The 17,454-nt window shown below is 40.9% G+C and overlaps 1 protein-coding gene across 2 annotated transcripts in view; it reads left to right on the forward strand.

Moving 5' to 3' along the window:
• The first annotated feature begins 360 nt into the window (after positions 1-360).
• FNTA (farnesyltransferase, CAAX box, alpha) overlaps positions 361-17,454 on the forward strand; it is a 30,837-nt gene continuing 13,743 nt past the window's right edge. For both annotated transcript variants that reach the window (XR_003120744.1, XM_025393254.1), the window contains exons 1-5: positions 361-1,222; positions 3,730-3,815; positions 8,811-8,925; positions 14,272-14,376; positions 16,495-16,621. Coding sequence is in view for 1 of the 2 variants with exons in the window: in XM_025393254.1 (XP_025249039.1) it covers positions 1,023-1,222; positions 3,730-3,815; positions 8,811-8,925; positions 14,272-14,376; positions 16,495-16,621 (633 nt within the window). In the remaining variant the exon portion in view is untranslated. The remainder of the gene's footprint in view (positions 1,223-3,729; positions 3,816-8,810; positions 8,926-14,271; positions 14,377-16,494; positions 16,622-17,454) is intronic.

Raw genomic sequence — 17,454 nt, forward strand, 5'->3', positions numbered from 1 at the left:
CCAAAGTTTTATTATGTAGATGAAGCCTCCAAGTAACAGGCTTCAGAGAGAATAGAGCGTAAATGTTTCTTATCAGACTTAAGGTTGGTCTTGATGTTAACGGCCCACCCCCACCCCCTTCCATCATGGCCTGAACAAGTTTTTCAGGTTAACTTTGGAATGCCCTTGGCAGAGAAGGGTCTATTCAGATGGTTTGGTTTTGGGTTCAGAATTTTATTTTTTGGTTTACACCATTATATCCGAACATATATAAATACAAACAAAAACTTCACCAAAAATTACTTTCTTTTTCTAATGGTGTGTGTTTTGAGACAGGGTCTCTGTCCCTCAGGCTGGAGTGCAGTGGTGATCTCAGCTCACTGCAGCCTTAAACTCCCAGCTCAAGTGATCCTCCCACTTCAGCCTTCCGAGTAGCTGGAACCACAGGCACCCACATGACGCCCAGTTAATTTTTGCATTTTTGATAGAGATGGGGTCGCATTAGATTGCCCAGGCTGGTCTCGACCTCTCTGGCTCACACGAGCCTCCCGCCGCGGCTTCCGAGCGGCTGGGATCAGGCTTGAATCACTGCGCCAGGGCTTTATATTTCGTTTTGAAAATGCTGACATGGATGCAAAGGGCTGAGTGCTCAGTGTCCGCCAGCCACCCTCAGTTGCGGCTTCCGTCCAAAGAAGGAATCGCACTCCCTGCTGGGGCCACTAACAGCACTAACACGGTCCAAGTGACATCTGCAAAGCTCGGGAACGGCGACAGATGGGAAGACGCGTGGGAGCCTGGGGGGCCCTCGGGAGAGCCGCGCACCCTCGCGGCCGACTCAGCCAGTACCCGCACCCTCCTACCCAGACTCAGCCAGTACCCGCACCCTCCTACCCAGATCCCGGCCGCCCGCCAGGACTCTCTGGCCCGCACCTCTATGGTAGGAAACCAAGAAAACAGGAAGTGGCCTCGAGAGGGGGAAGGGAGGGGCGGGGCCTCCGAGGGGCGGGGCCTCCGCCACCACCTCCGCTGCGGACCCAGGCGAGATGGCGGCCACCGAGGGGGTCGGAGAGGCTGCGCAAGGCGGCGAGCCCGGGCAGCCGGAGCAGCCCCCGCCCCAGCCGCACCCACCGCCGCCTCAGCAGCAGCACGAGGAAGAGATGGCGGCCGAGGCCGGGGAAGCCGTGGCGTCCCCCATGGACGACGGGTTTCTGAGCCTGGACTCGCCCTCCTACGTCCTGTACAGGTAACGCCCCCGCGGCGGCCGCGGCGCGGGGCGCTCCCTGGAGGCCCGGCAGCCCCAAGACCCGCGGCGCGCGCTTCCGGCCCCAGCGCGCCCAGGCGAAGTTCCCGCGCGCCGCGTGGGCTGGTGCCGGGCGCTGGGCCCGGGCTGCTGCCGGGAGGTCGCCACTTGCCAGGGCGGCGCCGGCGCGAGACCGCGGGGACGCGGAGCAGCGAGGTCTCGGCTTCCCTCCTGCTTTAAGCCACGCGGAAACTGCTGCACCCTGGACCGCACTCGTTCAGCTGTTCAGGTGTCGCGATTCGTAAATACAAGAAATTTCCCGCTCTCTTTCACGGCCCCAGAACGCTGTGCCGCTAACAACCAGTGAATACCCAAGGGCTAGGGTGCAGTTCTGGTAGCCGGGCAGGAAACCAGGGCCAGATTTGCTCACCCTAAAAACGAGATGTGAGGCTCGTTCCCTTGGCTGGCTCTGCTTGGAGCACTGAGACATTTTCATCCAATCCATATTTTAGCGCCTCGTATCAGCCAGGCTAAAGGCTGAAAAGAGATTTGCTGCTGAACCTCTCTTAAGCCTCCCTGCATCGCCTCGTAGGTAATACAAGTGATGTGTACTGGGGACTGCGGTAACTTTCTTGCCTCTATCACCCCGTCTTTGCTGACGCCCAGTTCCATCAGTTCTTTGCTTTCAGATGGTAATGCTGATTCCCTAATTCCCTGTGAACCTGCAGAGATAATCGCCTTAGGTCTTACTTCTGTAGTTCTAGGTAAACCCATTCGATGGTTTGTTTACCTTGATTTTATGAATGAGTCGTAAAAGCCACTACCCAGATTTTTTTTTTTTTTTAACTGAAGATAATGTTTTATTGATTTAAATTGGTAGCCCCATAACCCTCAAGTCGGCTCTCTGGATTGTGAAATACTCAGGTTCTCACATGACTGTGTGTGATTCCCTAGTGACTAAATGACAGCATTACTTTTCCCAGGCCCTTCCCCCAGACTCTAGGTGTCACGTCTTTGGTCATGATTTCTCTTGTAGTTCTCTTTGTATAATGGACGCAGTTTCTAGCATTGGATGCCACAGAATATCTCCTGTCAATAGCTGATCATTATAGAGAAATAAAAAGTGAAAGGCGTCTCACGCCTGTAATCCTAGCACTTTGGGAGGCTGAGGTGGGCGGATCACCTAAGGTGAGGAGTTCCAGACTAGCCTGGCCAACATGGTGAAACCCTGTCTCTACTAAAAGTACAAAAATTAGCCGGGCGTGGTGGCGGGTACCTGTAATTCCAGCTACTTGGGAGGCTGAGGCAGGAGAATCACTTGAACCCAGGAGGCAGAGGTTTCAGTGAGCCGAGATTGCGCCATTGCACCCCAGCCTGGTCAAGAGCTCTGTCTCAAAAAAGAAAAAAAAAATGAAAAGAATATAAGTGAAAGTGTTTAAGAGAAATTTGGTCACACTGGGTAGTTCACAGAAATTTCTGTAAGCACTCACTGTTGTCACTATACAGTTACTTTAGCATTGCTTATTAAGTAGTCATTGAATGCCGCCTGGGTGCTGTGGATGTTTTAAGCGCTTAACGTCTGTTACCTCGTTTAATCCTCCAAAGACCCTTCTAAGGTTGGTAGGTAATAATATTGCCCTGATTTTATAAATGATGAAACTGAGGCCCAAATAAGTAACTTTCTGAAGGTCACACAGCTAGTAAGTGCTAGACCCAGTGTTACAACTTAGGCAGTTGTCAGATTCCAGAGCCTGCTTTCTTATTAGTGATCACCTGCGCCACCTCTTGAGTAAATTAATAGTGCTTATTTTTATCTTAAAATGTCAATTCCTAGTATTTTGTTATTCAAACGTTTTAAAAATGCTGACTCAAAGAATCTTATTAGACCAATGAGTTAGATTGATTTCTAAGTTAAAAATACTGTGAGGCCGGGCATGGTGGCTCATACCTGTAATCCTAGCACTTTGGGAGGCCGAGGCGGGCGGATCACCAGGTTAAGTTATTGAGACCATCCTGGCCAACATGGTGAAACCCCATCTCTACTAAAAATACAAAAATTAGCTGGGGGTGGTGGCGCACGCCTGTAGTCCCGGCTACTTGGGAGGCTGAGACAGAAGAATCTGTTGAACCCTGGAGGCGGAGGTTGCAGCGAGCCGAGATCACACCACTGCACTCCAGCCTGGGTGACAGAGCCAGACTCCTCAAAAAAAAAAAAAAAAAAAAAAAAAAAAAAGAAAAAATCAGAAAACTGTATACTCGCTGCAAAAACTTATAAAACTTTAAATTTGAAAACTGTTGATTAACTGTTCATCTGAGGGTTATTTGTTTTAATTTTACTTTAATAGTTTAATATGTAAAGCATATTGGCAAAACTTTGTCATGAAGAATCCAACCATGATTGCATTATGAGCCCTGTAAGTTACTAATGTCAATGTAAGTTTTAAAAACACTAGAGTTCTTTTTCTTCTGTATTTGAATGTAACCACTGGTTGGGAAATGTCTGTTTTCAGGGACAGAGCAGAATGGGCTGATATAGATCCAGTGCCGCAGAATGATGGCCCCAGTCCCGTGGTCCAGATCATTTATAGTGACAAATGTAAGTTTGTTTATATTAGGAAAAGGTCTGTAAGTTAAACTTAGTAGCAGAATTGGAATTCACAACTATGTAGCAAGGTACATGACAAATTTCTGTCTAATAAAAATCTGAATGACTTAAGATGAGTTAATTTTGTGTGTTTTTTTATGTATGATTTATCTTTATGATTAAAAGTTTTATTTTGCCCAAAGACTGGACATATTCTAAATAATAAACGTTACAGTATAATAGGTAATAACTACTATGTGATTGTGGTTTTCTTTTTTTTGCTGGAGACTCCACCGCCTGGGAGATTGTGCATGTAGCACACAATGTAAATGAGTTACTGTTTTTAGAATAAACTTTGGTTGCTGAAACATCAGCATTTAAAAATATATTTTGGCAGTGAGGTGTTCGGCTCAGTTGGAATACATTTATTGATATTAAAATGAGTAGATTTTTTTCTTTGACAAAATATTCTTTTATAATGTGAAAATGTAAATTGAAGGTCATGGAAATGTTAATTGTTCTTCTAGGAAAGGGAAAATGAATAAAATGGAATGATAGTTTTGTAATTTTATGTATACATATTTCTTTCAGTTAAGTCTTTACTAAGATCATTCTTTTACAAAAGCGTTTTTTTCTGATAATAAAATGACAATGTTTAAAAAAGAATAATGATGCAGAGGTTTGCCTTATTAATTATGCAGATATATTACTAAACTTCAGTGGAAGTAGCACAGAAATAGATAAGTAAGGACTCTAGAAATAGGTTCTCACTCAATGAAAGCTTAATATGATGGTTGGAACAGTTGGCTGTGCACTTAGATAAAAGCAGAATTGTATCCCTATCATTCTTACGACGAAGAAGGTATTATTAGGCATTTTGTAAACCTCAGAATTGATTAAGGAAAAGGTCAGAATATATAACTGCACGAAAATGCAAAACTCTCATACGTTGAGAGATATTACATGTGAAGAGACAATTCACGAAATAGAAATATCTATGAAGAGATATTAACCTTACTAGTGATTGGAGAAATATAAACCATAACTTTTTCAGATTCATAAGTACTTATAACAGAGATGTTGGGGAAAACTAATATAATCATATGTTTCCATTGAGGATAAATTAATAACCTTTTTTGCAAGGCATAAAATTAACATTTTGGGCCAGGCTCGTTGGCTCACGCCTGTAATCCCAGCACTTTGGGAGGCCGAGGCAGGCAGATCACCTAAGGTCAGGAGTTCGAGACTAGCCTGGCCAACATGGTGAAACTCTGTCTCTACTAAAAATACAAAAATTAGCTGGGCGTGGTGGCGGCTACCCGTACCCCAGCTACTTGGGAGGCTGAGGCAGGAGAATCGCTTGAACCCGAGAGGTGGAGGTTGCAATGAGCCAAGATGGTGCCATTGCACCCTAGTCTGGGCAACGAGCAAAACTCTCTCTGAAAAAAATATATATCTATGTATATATATATAACATAGTGAATTCTTACATATACCATGGTTAGAAACCCTGAAGGAAAAGATAAGTTTTAACCTGTCAACCATTTATAGACAGATATATCAATTTAAAACTTACACAGCAGAAGAAACCACAAACAAGTTAAAAAGCAAGCAGCAGTGTGGAAGAAGATACGTCATTTAAACAGTATCCATATTAAAACTAAGACGTTTCTACAACAGGATAAGGAGACAGTTTAATGAAAAAATGGACAAAGGGTATGAACTGGCAATTCACAGAAAAGAAAATGCCATTGGCCAATAAAATAGGAGGAAGAATCCCTTATCATTAGGAATGACACGTTAAAATGAGAATTCCATTTTCTATCCATGATTTAAGTGGCAGAAATGAAAACTGTCTTATGATATTAGGTATGAAGATATATGAAGAGCTCCATGTATTTCATATGGGAGTTTTCATATGTTTAGCCGTTTTGGAAAGCAGTTTGGTATATCTGTTAAAACTGGAAAATGCACTTACCTTACAACCTAGCAGTGTTGCTTCTAATTTAATATTCTGGGTTCATTCTGGCACATGGCATGAGAAGATATGCACAGGAGGTTAAACATATGGGAGTATATTTGTGAGAGAACTTTCTAGAGCTGGAATTACTGGGTCAAAGAGGATGTAAATTTTAATGATTTGTTGTAGAAGTTTTTATACTAGTTTACACTATCTTTAATAATGTATGAGTGAAAAATGCAAAGCCCAGACTTTGGAGCCAGACCATCTGGTTCACATTCTAACTTCACATTTTACTGACTGTGTAATCTTGGACAAGTTATTTAACGCCTATGTGCCTTTGTTTCCACCTTTGTAAAATGAGGATCTTGATAGTAACTGCAGATGTAGTAAATTATTCACATAAAATAATAGAATACTTTCTGGTTCATAGTAAGCACTATATATGTTAGCTACTATAATTTGCAGCGTTTTTTTTAAAAAGCAAGATACTGGAAGCTATGCCCATCTTTTAGAGAAATGGATAAAATGTATCATTGTCATACAGTTGAATACTATATAACCATTAAGAGAATTTAGATCTATTATAACATGAACAGATCTCAGAAACAATAAAAAAGTCAAAGTTTTAGAAACTTTAAGCATGACAATATGTTGTTTATATTTTTGTTGTTGTTGTTGAGATAGAGTTTCACTCTCGTTGCCCAGGCTAGAGTGCAATGGCGCAATCTTGGCTCACTGCAACCTCCGCCTCCTGTGTTCAAGTGATTCTCCTGCCTCAGCCTCCTGAGTAGCTATACCACGCCTGGCTAGTTTTGCATTTTTAGCAGAAACGGGGTTTATCCATGTTGGTTAGGCTGGTCTTGAACTCCCGACCTCAGGTGATCCGCCCACCTCGGCCTCCCAGAATGCTGGGATTACAGGCGTGAGCCATCGCACCTGGTCTGTTGTTTATAATTTTTGAATTAAAAGAATAATGTTGTTTCATTTTACCTTTTACATTGAATTGGATTTTGGTTGTTTACCTAGGAACCTGAGGCTTTGGAGCTATCCCAGCCTGATAGCCTCCCAGTTTATTTTATCAGTGTGCATATGTATGTGTGTATGTTTTGTGTGTGTGTGTGCATGTAAAATAATGTATTTTATATATATACATTATATACTAGTTAACATGTTATCATTTTGTTTTAAATTTAAATTATTTGGAAACTTGGTTCTTTTTGTTTTTTGAGACAGAGTTTCACTCTTGTTGCCTAGGCTGGAGTACAATGATGTGATCTCGCCTCACTGCAACCTCTATCTCCCAGTTTCAATTGGTTCTCATGTTTCAGCCTCCCGAGTAGCTGGGATTACAGGCATGTGCCACCACGCCTGGCTAATTTTTGTATTTTTAGTAGAGATGGGGTTTCACCATGTTGGTCAGGCTGGTCTCGAGCTTCTGACCTCAAGTGATGCACCCACCTTGGCCTCCCAGGGTGCTGAGATTACAGGCCTGAGCCACTGCTCAAATTCAACTTTTTAAATATAGTGATTAGAACCAGGTAACCTTTGCATAACTCAGAATTTTGTGAAGAGGAGTAATTGCTCATATTCTTATCCGATATTTTCACTTTCAGTATTATAGGCTAAAAGGAAAAACTGTTTCTCTGTAGTCAAAATACTTTGACACCAAATGTTTGGAATTTTCACACGAAGCAATTTTCTGTAGACACCAACTAGTTGCCCTACAATTTAATTCAGTTCTGACATTACCCAGACAGACCCCACAGGCCAAGGGATCAGTGCTGCAACATCCATCCCACTTGAGATGCCATTGCAAGTAGTGGGTCCTCACATTACCCACATCTAATATTCTACTTGGCTATAAATGACCCCTTCCTGTTTTTTTCTTTTCAGAGACAGGCTCTCACTATGTTACTCAGGCTGGTCTCAAACTCTTGGGCTCAAGCAGTCCTCCTGCCTCAGCCTCTCGAGTAGCTGAGATTACAGGTGCAGACCACCATACCTGGCAGTTCCTTATTTTTTTTTTTTTGAGACAGTGTTGCACTGTCACCCAGGCTGGTTGCTTGCGATCATGGCTCACTGCAGCCTTGACCTCCCAGGCTCAAGCGATCTTCCTACCTCCGCCTCCTGAGTAGCTGTGACTGCAGGCCTGGATCACCACACCTGATTAATTTCTATACTTTTTTGTAGAGGCAGGGTTTCACTATGTTGCCCAGGCTGATTTCAAACTGCTGGGTTCAAGTGATCTGCCTGCCTCTCAGTCTTTTGTTTTTTATGTAACCCAGTGCTGCCAATAAATATCCTTGGATACTTGCACACATATGGGAGTATATTTGTGAGAGAACTTTCTAGAGCTGGAATTACTGGGTCAAAGAGGATGTAAATTTTAATTATTTGTTGTAGAAGTTTTTATACTAGTTTACATTATCTTTAATAATGTATGAGTGAAAAATGCAAAGCCCAGAATGTGATGGGATCTCGTTTGCATAAAAAATGAAGGATGGAATTAGGCTATATACTTGTAGATGCATAGAATATATTTGGAAGGATACACTAGAATGAGTTAATAATGGTTGCTTCTAGGGAGGAGGATTGGGAATTTAGTGGAATGGAAATCTAGCGTGAACCTTTTTGTACTGTTTGAGTTTTCTGCCTTTGGGTGGGCATATTTTTCAGTTAAAAATCTGATCAAAATAAAATGTCAGAAAAACAGGTATATGAATATATTTGAATATATACACCCCTAATTTTCCTTTTATACATAAGGTCTATGGGAGATTTGGAATCTGGCATTAACTCATATGCGCACACGTAAGCAGTAAGCATACGGTTATACATAAATAGCCCATGCTTTTTGTGGCTGTGACACTAGGGCATTATCAGGGTGGGGCCACAGCCACTTGACTCTTTTATTTTGCTTGTTGGTATAAATGATACACAGGCAAATAAAATATCTTTATAGGTATAGTGACTAGTGACATTATACATTATAGTGCTAATTTTAAGTAAGATGATCCTAATGTAGTTGTGTGCTCTATCTCTAGTTAGAGATGTTTATGATTACTTCCGAGCTGTCCTGCAGCGTGATGAAAGAAGTGAACGAGCTTTTAAGCTAACCCGGGATGCTATTGAGTTAAATGCGGCCAATTATACAGTGTGGTAAGTAATACACATCATCAGTATTCCCTGCTTAAATGTTTTACTTCAAGTGGCTTTTCTTTTTTTAAACTGCACTTTTCTTTTTTTAAACTGTACTTTAATTTTTTTAAACTGTACTTTATTTTTTTTTGAATGGGGGAGGGAGTTTCACTTTTGTTGCCCAGGCTGGAGTACAATTGGTGCGATCTTGGCCCACTGCATCCTCTGCCTCCTGGGTTCAAGTGAGTTTCCTGCCTCAGCCTTCTGAGTAACTGGGATTACAGGCGCCCACCACCACGCCTGGCTAATTTTTTTTGTATTTTTAGTAGAGACACGGTTTCACCATGTTGGCCAAGCTGGTCTTGAAATCCTGACCTCAGGTAATCCACTCCCCGCAGCCTCCTAAAGTGTTTGGATTACAGGTGTGAGCCACTGCGCCTGGCCTTTAATTTCTATCAAAATAACAATTCGTGTGTGGGTTTAAAAGTTAAGCTGCGTGAAAAGTAGCGATCTCCAGTCCATTCCCTCCCACTGCCAGTCCCACTCTGCAGAGATGGTAACTCTTAGGGATTTTTTTCTTGAATTAACCTCCATATTCTAGATAATTTGCTTAATTGTTTTTATTTTTTTCATTTTATTTTATTTTATTTTATCTTATTTTTTATTTTTATTTTTGAGATGGAGTCTTGATTTGTCACCCAGGCTGCAGTGCAATGGCGTGATCTCGGCTCACTGCAACTTGCGCCTCAAGGGTTCAACCAATTCTCCTGCCTCAGCCTCCCCAGTAGCTGGGATTACAGGCACACACCACCATGCCCGGCTAATTTTTGTATTTTTAGTAGAAACGGGGTTTCACCATGTTGGTCAGGCTGGCCTCCATGTCCTGACCTTGTGATCCGCCCACCTGAGCCTTCCAAAGTGCTGGGATTACAGACGTGAACTGCTGTGCCCGGCTTATGTTTTTCCTTTAAAACATTATTCCTTCTGTGAAAGATGGTTCGTTCTCCACTACCCTCCCTACATCACAAATGAGCACTCAGTTTATGTCCATGCTGACACACTATTTTTTTTTTTTTTTTTGAGACGGAGTTTCACTCTTTTTGTCCAGGTTGGAGTGCAATGGTGTGATCTCGGCTCACTGCAACCTCCGCCTTCAGGTTCAATCAGTTCTCCTGCTTTAGCCTCCCAGGTATCTGGGATTACAGCCATGCGCCCCCACACCCGTCTGATTTTGTATTTTTAGTAGAGATGGGGTTTCACCATGTTACTCAGGCTGGTCTTGACCTTCCGACCTCAGGTGATCCCACCCGCCTCATCCTCCCAAAGTGTTGGGATTACAGGCATGAGCCACTGTGCCCGGCTGCTGACCCACATTTAATAATGTAATTACATTCCCTCTGTCATTTTTGTTTTCTTTGTACCAGTAAGTAATTTGTCTTCCAGATGCTCTGATATATGTGAAGTGTCATTTTTCTATTGAACACAGGTCATCCTTCAGTTCCATTTTTCTCTTCACCAGTTGGATGCTACATAGCTGGTCTTCAGCTCATTTGTGTGTTAGATCCCCTGTGTCCTAGATCCCATACCTTTCTCTTTCTTGATTCACTTTCTCATTTTATAGAGCATATCATTGAATAGAAGGATGGAAAATAATTTTTGAGATTTATACAATTAAAAATCATTAGTCTCCCTTCAACTTTAGTAATAAAATTCTAGATTGGACATTATTTTCACTCAGCATTTTAAAACTCTTTTTCTGTTTCTCTTAGCTTCTTTTCAGCTTGAGAAGATTTCCATTCCTTTGTTTAAAACTTTTCTTTTTCTCTTTATGTTCTGGGGATTCTTCTGTGTTGTTCTGATAATTTCTTCTCTTTCCTCTGTTTTCTTTTTCTGAAATGCCTTTTAGTTCTATGTTGTATCTCCTGGATTTTTTTTTTTTTTTTTGAGATGGAGTTTCAATCTGTCGCCCAGGCTGGAGTGCAGTGGCGCAATCTTGGCTCACTGCAAGCTCTGCTTCCTGGGTTCATGCCATTCTCCTGTCTCAGCCTTCCGAGTAGCTGGAACTACAGGCACCTGCCACCACGCCCAGCTAATTTTGTTTTTGTATTTTTAGTAGAGACGGAGTTTCACTGTGTTAGCCAGGATGGTCTCGATCTCCCGACCTCATGATCTGCCCACCTCAGCCTCCCAAAGTGCTGGAATTACAGGCGTGAGCCACCACGCCTGGCCTTCTCCTGGATTTTTCTTATTTTCATTTGTTTATGTTTTTATTTACTTTTGAGATATTTCATCAATTTTATTTTCTAACTTGTATGGATTTTTAAAGATTCTGCATACAGTTTTAATTTGGGGGAGCTGTTTTTTTGTTCTCTGAATATTTTTTTTAAATAGCATCGTGTGTGTGTGTTTTGTTTTTTTAATTTCATGGACGTGAGATCTTTTCATCTCTTTTGTTCTCTTTCACATAAATATTTTTCTCAGTGGTTGGTAATTTTAGATTTTCTCTTTTTGCGTATGTGAGAGGAAAAATCCTGATTGGAAGCCTTGTATGTGGCAGGATTTATCAGTTGGAGGGCTTCACTGTGAAGTTACTGAGTGGGGGATGTGGCTGTGTTGTAGTGAAATCTCACTTGTCAGTATTTAAGTCTTTTCTCTTGGACAGTGTGTCTCTCAAAGAGTATTAACTGGTTTATTGCCTCAGTAATGTACATTTGACTGCCATAGTTCTGAGGGGTTAGGCAGGGGAAGATGATAGGAGAGTCTCACTGTTTAGGATATCAACTTTTTGCTTTTTTGCAAATCTTATCCTGTTGCAATTTGAAATAGAAACTTTTTTTTTTTCTAACTTTGTATATCAACATTTTAAATGTCCTTATTTCCACCCTTTAACTCACCCTGCCTTCCAATGTGCCTTGTAATCCATTCTGCTTCAGATTTTTCCAGAGAATAAAGCCACTTGTCTCCTGCCCAAGACAGGATGTCACTTCTGCTCAGGGTAGTGGGAACGGTCTTGGCCACCAAGGACTCTTTCTATAGACTTTCCACTGCTTTTAGTCCCACCTTTGACCCCCAGTTTTGGAAATATGTCATACCTCTGACTTCTGGAATTTTCTTAAAGTCTTATTCTATTTTTTAGTCAGTTAAATCTTGTCTATCTGCTTACACTTCCCATAGTGTCGTTGACCTCTTCCAGTTGCCGTGGTGTCTTTGTCCCTGATTCTCTTTGTTCTTGTGGGTTTATTCCTTTGTTGTCATTTTACTGGGGTTTTATTAGGGAGTGAGAATAAACTTGTTTACTTAATCTACCCTGTTTAACTGGAATTCTCAGTGTGTTTCATCATTTTTGGAACTTAGATTACACTTAAAGATTTCCTGCGAGTTTATTGCTGTTTTGAAAGAAGCAGTATACCTGGAATCAATTACCGATAAAAGCCAAGGGCTTACATTTACATGCTCTGGGAAGTCTACTGTTGTTGTTGTTTTTTTTTTTTTGAATAATAATGGGGAGAAATACTGTTGTCTCTCCTGTTTAGCGTTTTATTTTATTTTATTTCTATTAATTTTTTTGAGATGGAGTCTCATGCTGTTACCCATTGGAGTACAGTGACATGATCTTGGCTCACTGCAACCTCCGCCTCCCGGGTTCAAGCGATTCTTGTGCCGCAGTGTCGCAAATAGCTGGAATTACAGGTGTCTGACACCACACCCAGCTAATTTTTGTATTTTTGTTTGTTCATTTGTTTGTTTTTTGAGACGGAGTCTCGCTCTGTCACCCAGGCTGGAGTGCAGTGGTGTAATCATTGCTCACTACAACCTCTGACTCCTGGGTTCAAGCGAGTCTCCTGCCTCAGTCTCCCGAGTAGCTGGGACTACAGGTGCATGCCACCAAGCCCAGCTAATGTTTTTGTGTTTTTAGTAGAGATGGGGTTTTACCATGTTAGCCAGGATGGTCTCAATCTCCTGACCTCGTGATCTGCCCACCTCGGCTTCCCAAAGTGCTGGGATTACAGGCTAATTTTTGTATTTTTAGTAGAGATGGGGTTTTGCCATGTTAGCCAGGCTGGTCTCAAACTCCTGACCTCGAGTGATCTGCTGCCTTGGCCTCCCAAAGTGAGCAGTTCATTTTAAAAGCTAATAAAATTAGGTCCTGGAATGTCCCTTACTATATATTGAGTTAAAAATTTTGAAGTAAAACTAGACCAGAACTAACGACGTCTTTAGGAAAATTGTGTGGTGGTGGTGGTGGTGGTTAAACCCCACCTATGGGGAATTTAAAGACAAACTTGTTTCATTTACAAGTAGCATTTTTGTGGTGGTTCTAAAAGTAAATATTTTGTTAATGTGTATAATAGAATTAATTTCTTATATGGATAATGTATCTACACGAACAAGGTATACTGTATAGGGAAAGAAATGTCTTTGATTCTCATGTTATAGAACACTGGTGACCAGAGTAGTACCTGAATATAATTTTAGTTGGTTGTCTGTCATTACTTAAGAATAAGAAATTTACTTTTCTTCTATCTCATACTTGTTACCTTTCACTATTTTTTTCTTTTTGAAACGGAGTTTCGCTCTTGTTGCCCGGTCTGGAGTGCAATGGCATGATCTCGGCTTACCGCAGCCTCTGCCTTCTGGGTTCAAGTGATTCTCCTGCCTCAGCCTCCCAGGTAGCTGGGATTACAGGCATGCGCCACCTTGCCAGCTAATTTTGTATTTTTAGTAGAGACGGGGTTTCTCCATGTCGGTTAGGCTGGTCTCAAACTCCTGACCGCAGGTAATCTGCCTCTCAAAGTGCTGGGGTTACAGGCATGAGCCACCGCGCCCGGCCACCTTTCACTGTTTTTACTAAAAGGGCTTGATTTCTTCCAGTGACCAGATAGTCGTATGAATTTGGACACTCACAAGCAGTTAAATTGTTAAATTTTTTTTTTTTCTTTTTTTTGGGGTGGAATCTCCCTCTGTCGCCCAGGCTAGAGTGCAGTGGCGTGATCTTGGCTCACTGCAACCTCTGCCTCCTGGGTTCAGGCAATTCTCCTGCTTCAGCCTCACCGAGCAACTGGGACTACAGGCGTGCACCACCATGCCCAGCTAATTTTTTTTTGTATTTTTAGTAGAGACGAGGTTTCACCACATTGGCAAGGATGGTCTTGAACTCGACCTCATGTGATCCGCACACCTTGGCCTCCCAAAGTGCTGGGATTACAGGCATGAGCCACTATGCCTGGCCTATATAATTGTTAAATTATACAGATTACCTGACAAAAATTTATCTAACTCTATTGCTGACTTGTAGCTGTATTTGACATTGTTATTAGGCAACTTCTGTGGAATAATGCGACTTTGGATGTTTTATGTTTGCCTTAGGCATTTCCGGAGAGTTCTCTTAAAGTCACTTCAGAAGGATCTACATGAGGAAATGAACTACATCACTGCAATAATTGAGGAGCAGCCCAAAAACTATCAAGTTTGGTAAGTTTGGAGTCTTGCCGTGTCTCCCAGGCTGGAGTACAGTGGCATAATCTCGGCCCACTGCAGCCTCTGCCTCCCAGGTTCAAGTGATTCTCCAGCTTCAGCCTCCTGGGTAGCTGGGATTACAGGCACATGCCACCACACCTGGCTAATTTTGTATTTTTAGTAGAGATGGGGTTTTGCCATGTTGGCCAGGCTGGTCTCGAACTTCTGACCTCAGGTGATCTGCCAGCCTCAGCCTCCCAAAGTGCTGGGATTACAGGTGTGAGCCATCCTGCCTGGCCTAGAATTTTATTTAAAAACTACCACTCTAGCCAGGTGCAGTGGCTCATGCCTGTAATCCCAGCAGTTTGGGAGGCTGAGGCGAGCGAATCACTTTAGTTCAGGAGTTCAAGACCAGCCTGGCCAACATGGTGAATCCCTGTCTCTACTAAAAATACAAAAATTTAACCAGGTGTGGTGGCACGCCTGTAATCCCTGCTACTCAGGAGGCTGAGTCAGGAGAATCACTTTAACCCGGGAGGTGGAGGTTGCAGTGAGCTGAGATCACACCACTGCACTCCAGCCTGGGTGACTGAGTGAGACTCTGTCTGAAAAAAAATAAATAAATAAAAAATTAAAAAACTAAAAACTTTACCATTGTAGCCTCTTGATTACAAGATTGTTGTATTTCTAAGAAATTACATTATAAAATAATTGGTTTAATGAGAAAAGAGATTAAATGGAGAGTGTCATACCCTCACTAAAGTTATTTACCCTGTGGAATTAAGGTGCTTTTATGTAAAAATCTGTAGCTATAAAATTCTGACATCACAGGCATTAGTATTTGATTACATCGTGTTTTTGCTGAAGAGAAATTGTTTTTCTTTTCTGGATACTGCAGACAGTGTCATTAGCACATCATCACCCACTGTTATGTAAAACACAAAACCACTCAAAGTAGCTGCTACAGAAAGCGCAGCAGTTTTTAAATTGTTGTACATTTCTAGTTGTCCATTCTGTTCGTTTTATAACCAGTATAATACAGGTAATGCAAATTATGTATCCCAGTTAACTAATCATTTTATTAACTTCTAACTATGAAAACTTATGCTGTAACATAAAGCCCTATAATTCCTTAAATTGGAGAACATCAGCGTGGACTTTTTCTTCCTCAGTTTGATATCCTGGAGGATCTGATTCTTAGCTTTCTAAATTACTGAACTCACCAGCAACCTGGAAAAATAAAATGCAGGTAGTGTTCATTGACTTGGAGGATTTCTAAAATAAATTTGGAAACCTTCTGTCTAGGCTTTTGTTTTTGGTAGTATCTTGTGTTAATCTGTAAGACGAATTTTTAGATTTTCCAGGCATGTAGAATAGTGATTAAGCATTAAATCCTTCCTTTTTTCCTATTATTCTGCTCACTTTTAGTTGAATGAATGTTATACTCTAATAGATTTTTTAAAGATCCATTTTGAGAGAGAGTTCACTAACCATATAATTCCCTCATTCAAAGTATATAATTCAGTGTTTTTTAGTGTATATACAGATCTGTACAATCATTACCATAGTGAAGTTTAGAACATTTTCACTAATAGAGTTCTATAAATAATTTCAGCCAAAGAAAAAAATGGAACCCAATATAAAATAAGCCTTAAGTGTTTTCCTAGTACAGGAACTCCTCTGTTGACAGCTTGCAACTTGTCATAGCTACTTGCCGGTGTAGCAGTGAATTCAGTTCTGCCCACTAATTTGTAGACTGAGAAACTGCTTGTTTGGTGACACTTTGCACTTAGGGAAAATTGATAGGTGTTTGTTAAGTAGAGAAACTTACATATTTAATAAAATAATAGCACATTTTATCTTGTCTCTCATTGTACAATCTAGTAATGTTTCTGAATTTTTTGACACAATTTCATGGTTGTCGAAAGATACTACCAGATGTAGTTTGAGATAAACTATCTGATTTTTTTTCTATTTTTTTTTTGTGTGTGTTCCTTTTCTCTCCAGTAGAGTGTTGAGAATTAGAGATGAATTTTTGTTTGTTGCATATCAGCTTTACAACATGTGCTGCTGATGTTTTAGTTCTTGGGTAAATTAACACAAAACTTCTCTCCCTTCTTCTCTGGGCTTTAGGCATCATAGGCGAGTATTAGTGGAATGGCTAAGAGATCCATCTCAGGAGCTTGAATTTATTGCTGATATTCTTAATCAGGATGCAAAGAATTATCATGCCTGGCAGCATCGACAATGGGTTATTCAGGTATTGCCTTTCTTGTACAGTGTTTGTCAGATTTTTATTTTTTTAATTGAACTAAATTACTCTTTTTTAAAAATTTTTTTAATTTTTAAATTTTTGAACTAAATTACTCTTAAAGTCTGTTTGTAAACCAAAACACACGCATATGTAGATCATTGCACACAATGTATAATAATTAAAAATTATTGGCCATGTTTGGTGGCTCATGTCTGTGATCCCAGTACTTTGGGAGGCCAAGGCAGGAGGATTGAGTGAGGCCAGGAGTTTGAGATCAGCCTGGGCAACAAAGTGAGACCTCCGTCTTTACAAAAAATAGAAAACTTAGCCAGGCATGGTGGCGCACACCTGTTTTCGCAGCTGCTTGAGAGGCTGAGGCAGGAGGATTGCTTGAGCCCAAGAATTCGAGGTTGCAGTGAGCTATGATTACACCACTGCACTCTACCCTCGGCAACAGAGTGAGACCCCATCTATTAAAAAAAAAAAGGGAAGAATTATTAAGGTAATTAAAACCTGACATCCTTCATGTTAGCTAATCTTAATAATCTCTTTGGATATGGTACAGTTTTAGTATTTTTTAGATTGAATTTGTATCATATTTGCTAACAAATTGAGTATAAAAAGTAGCATATTTTTACTACAGATGTATTATTTTAACTAACAGGTATATATAATATACATTAAGTTTTTTTCATATATAAACTTTGGAATATGATTTTACAGTAACTTAAATAAAACTTAAAGTTGTTTTAATAAAAGTAACTTAAATAAAAACTTAATTTTATTTCTACCCACATGTCAAAAGTTTTCTGCTAAATCCTGAATAGAATAGTTGTAAC

This window comes from Theropithecus gelada, chromosome 8, assembly GCF_003255815.1.
Source record: "Theropithecus gelada isolate Dixy chromosome 8, Tgel_1.0, whole genome shotgun sequence".
Lineage (NCBI taxonomy): Eukaryota > Metazoa > Chordata > Mammalia > Primates > Cercopithecidae > Theropithecus > Theropithecus gelada.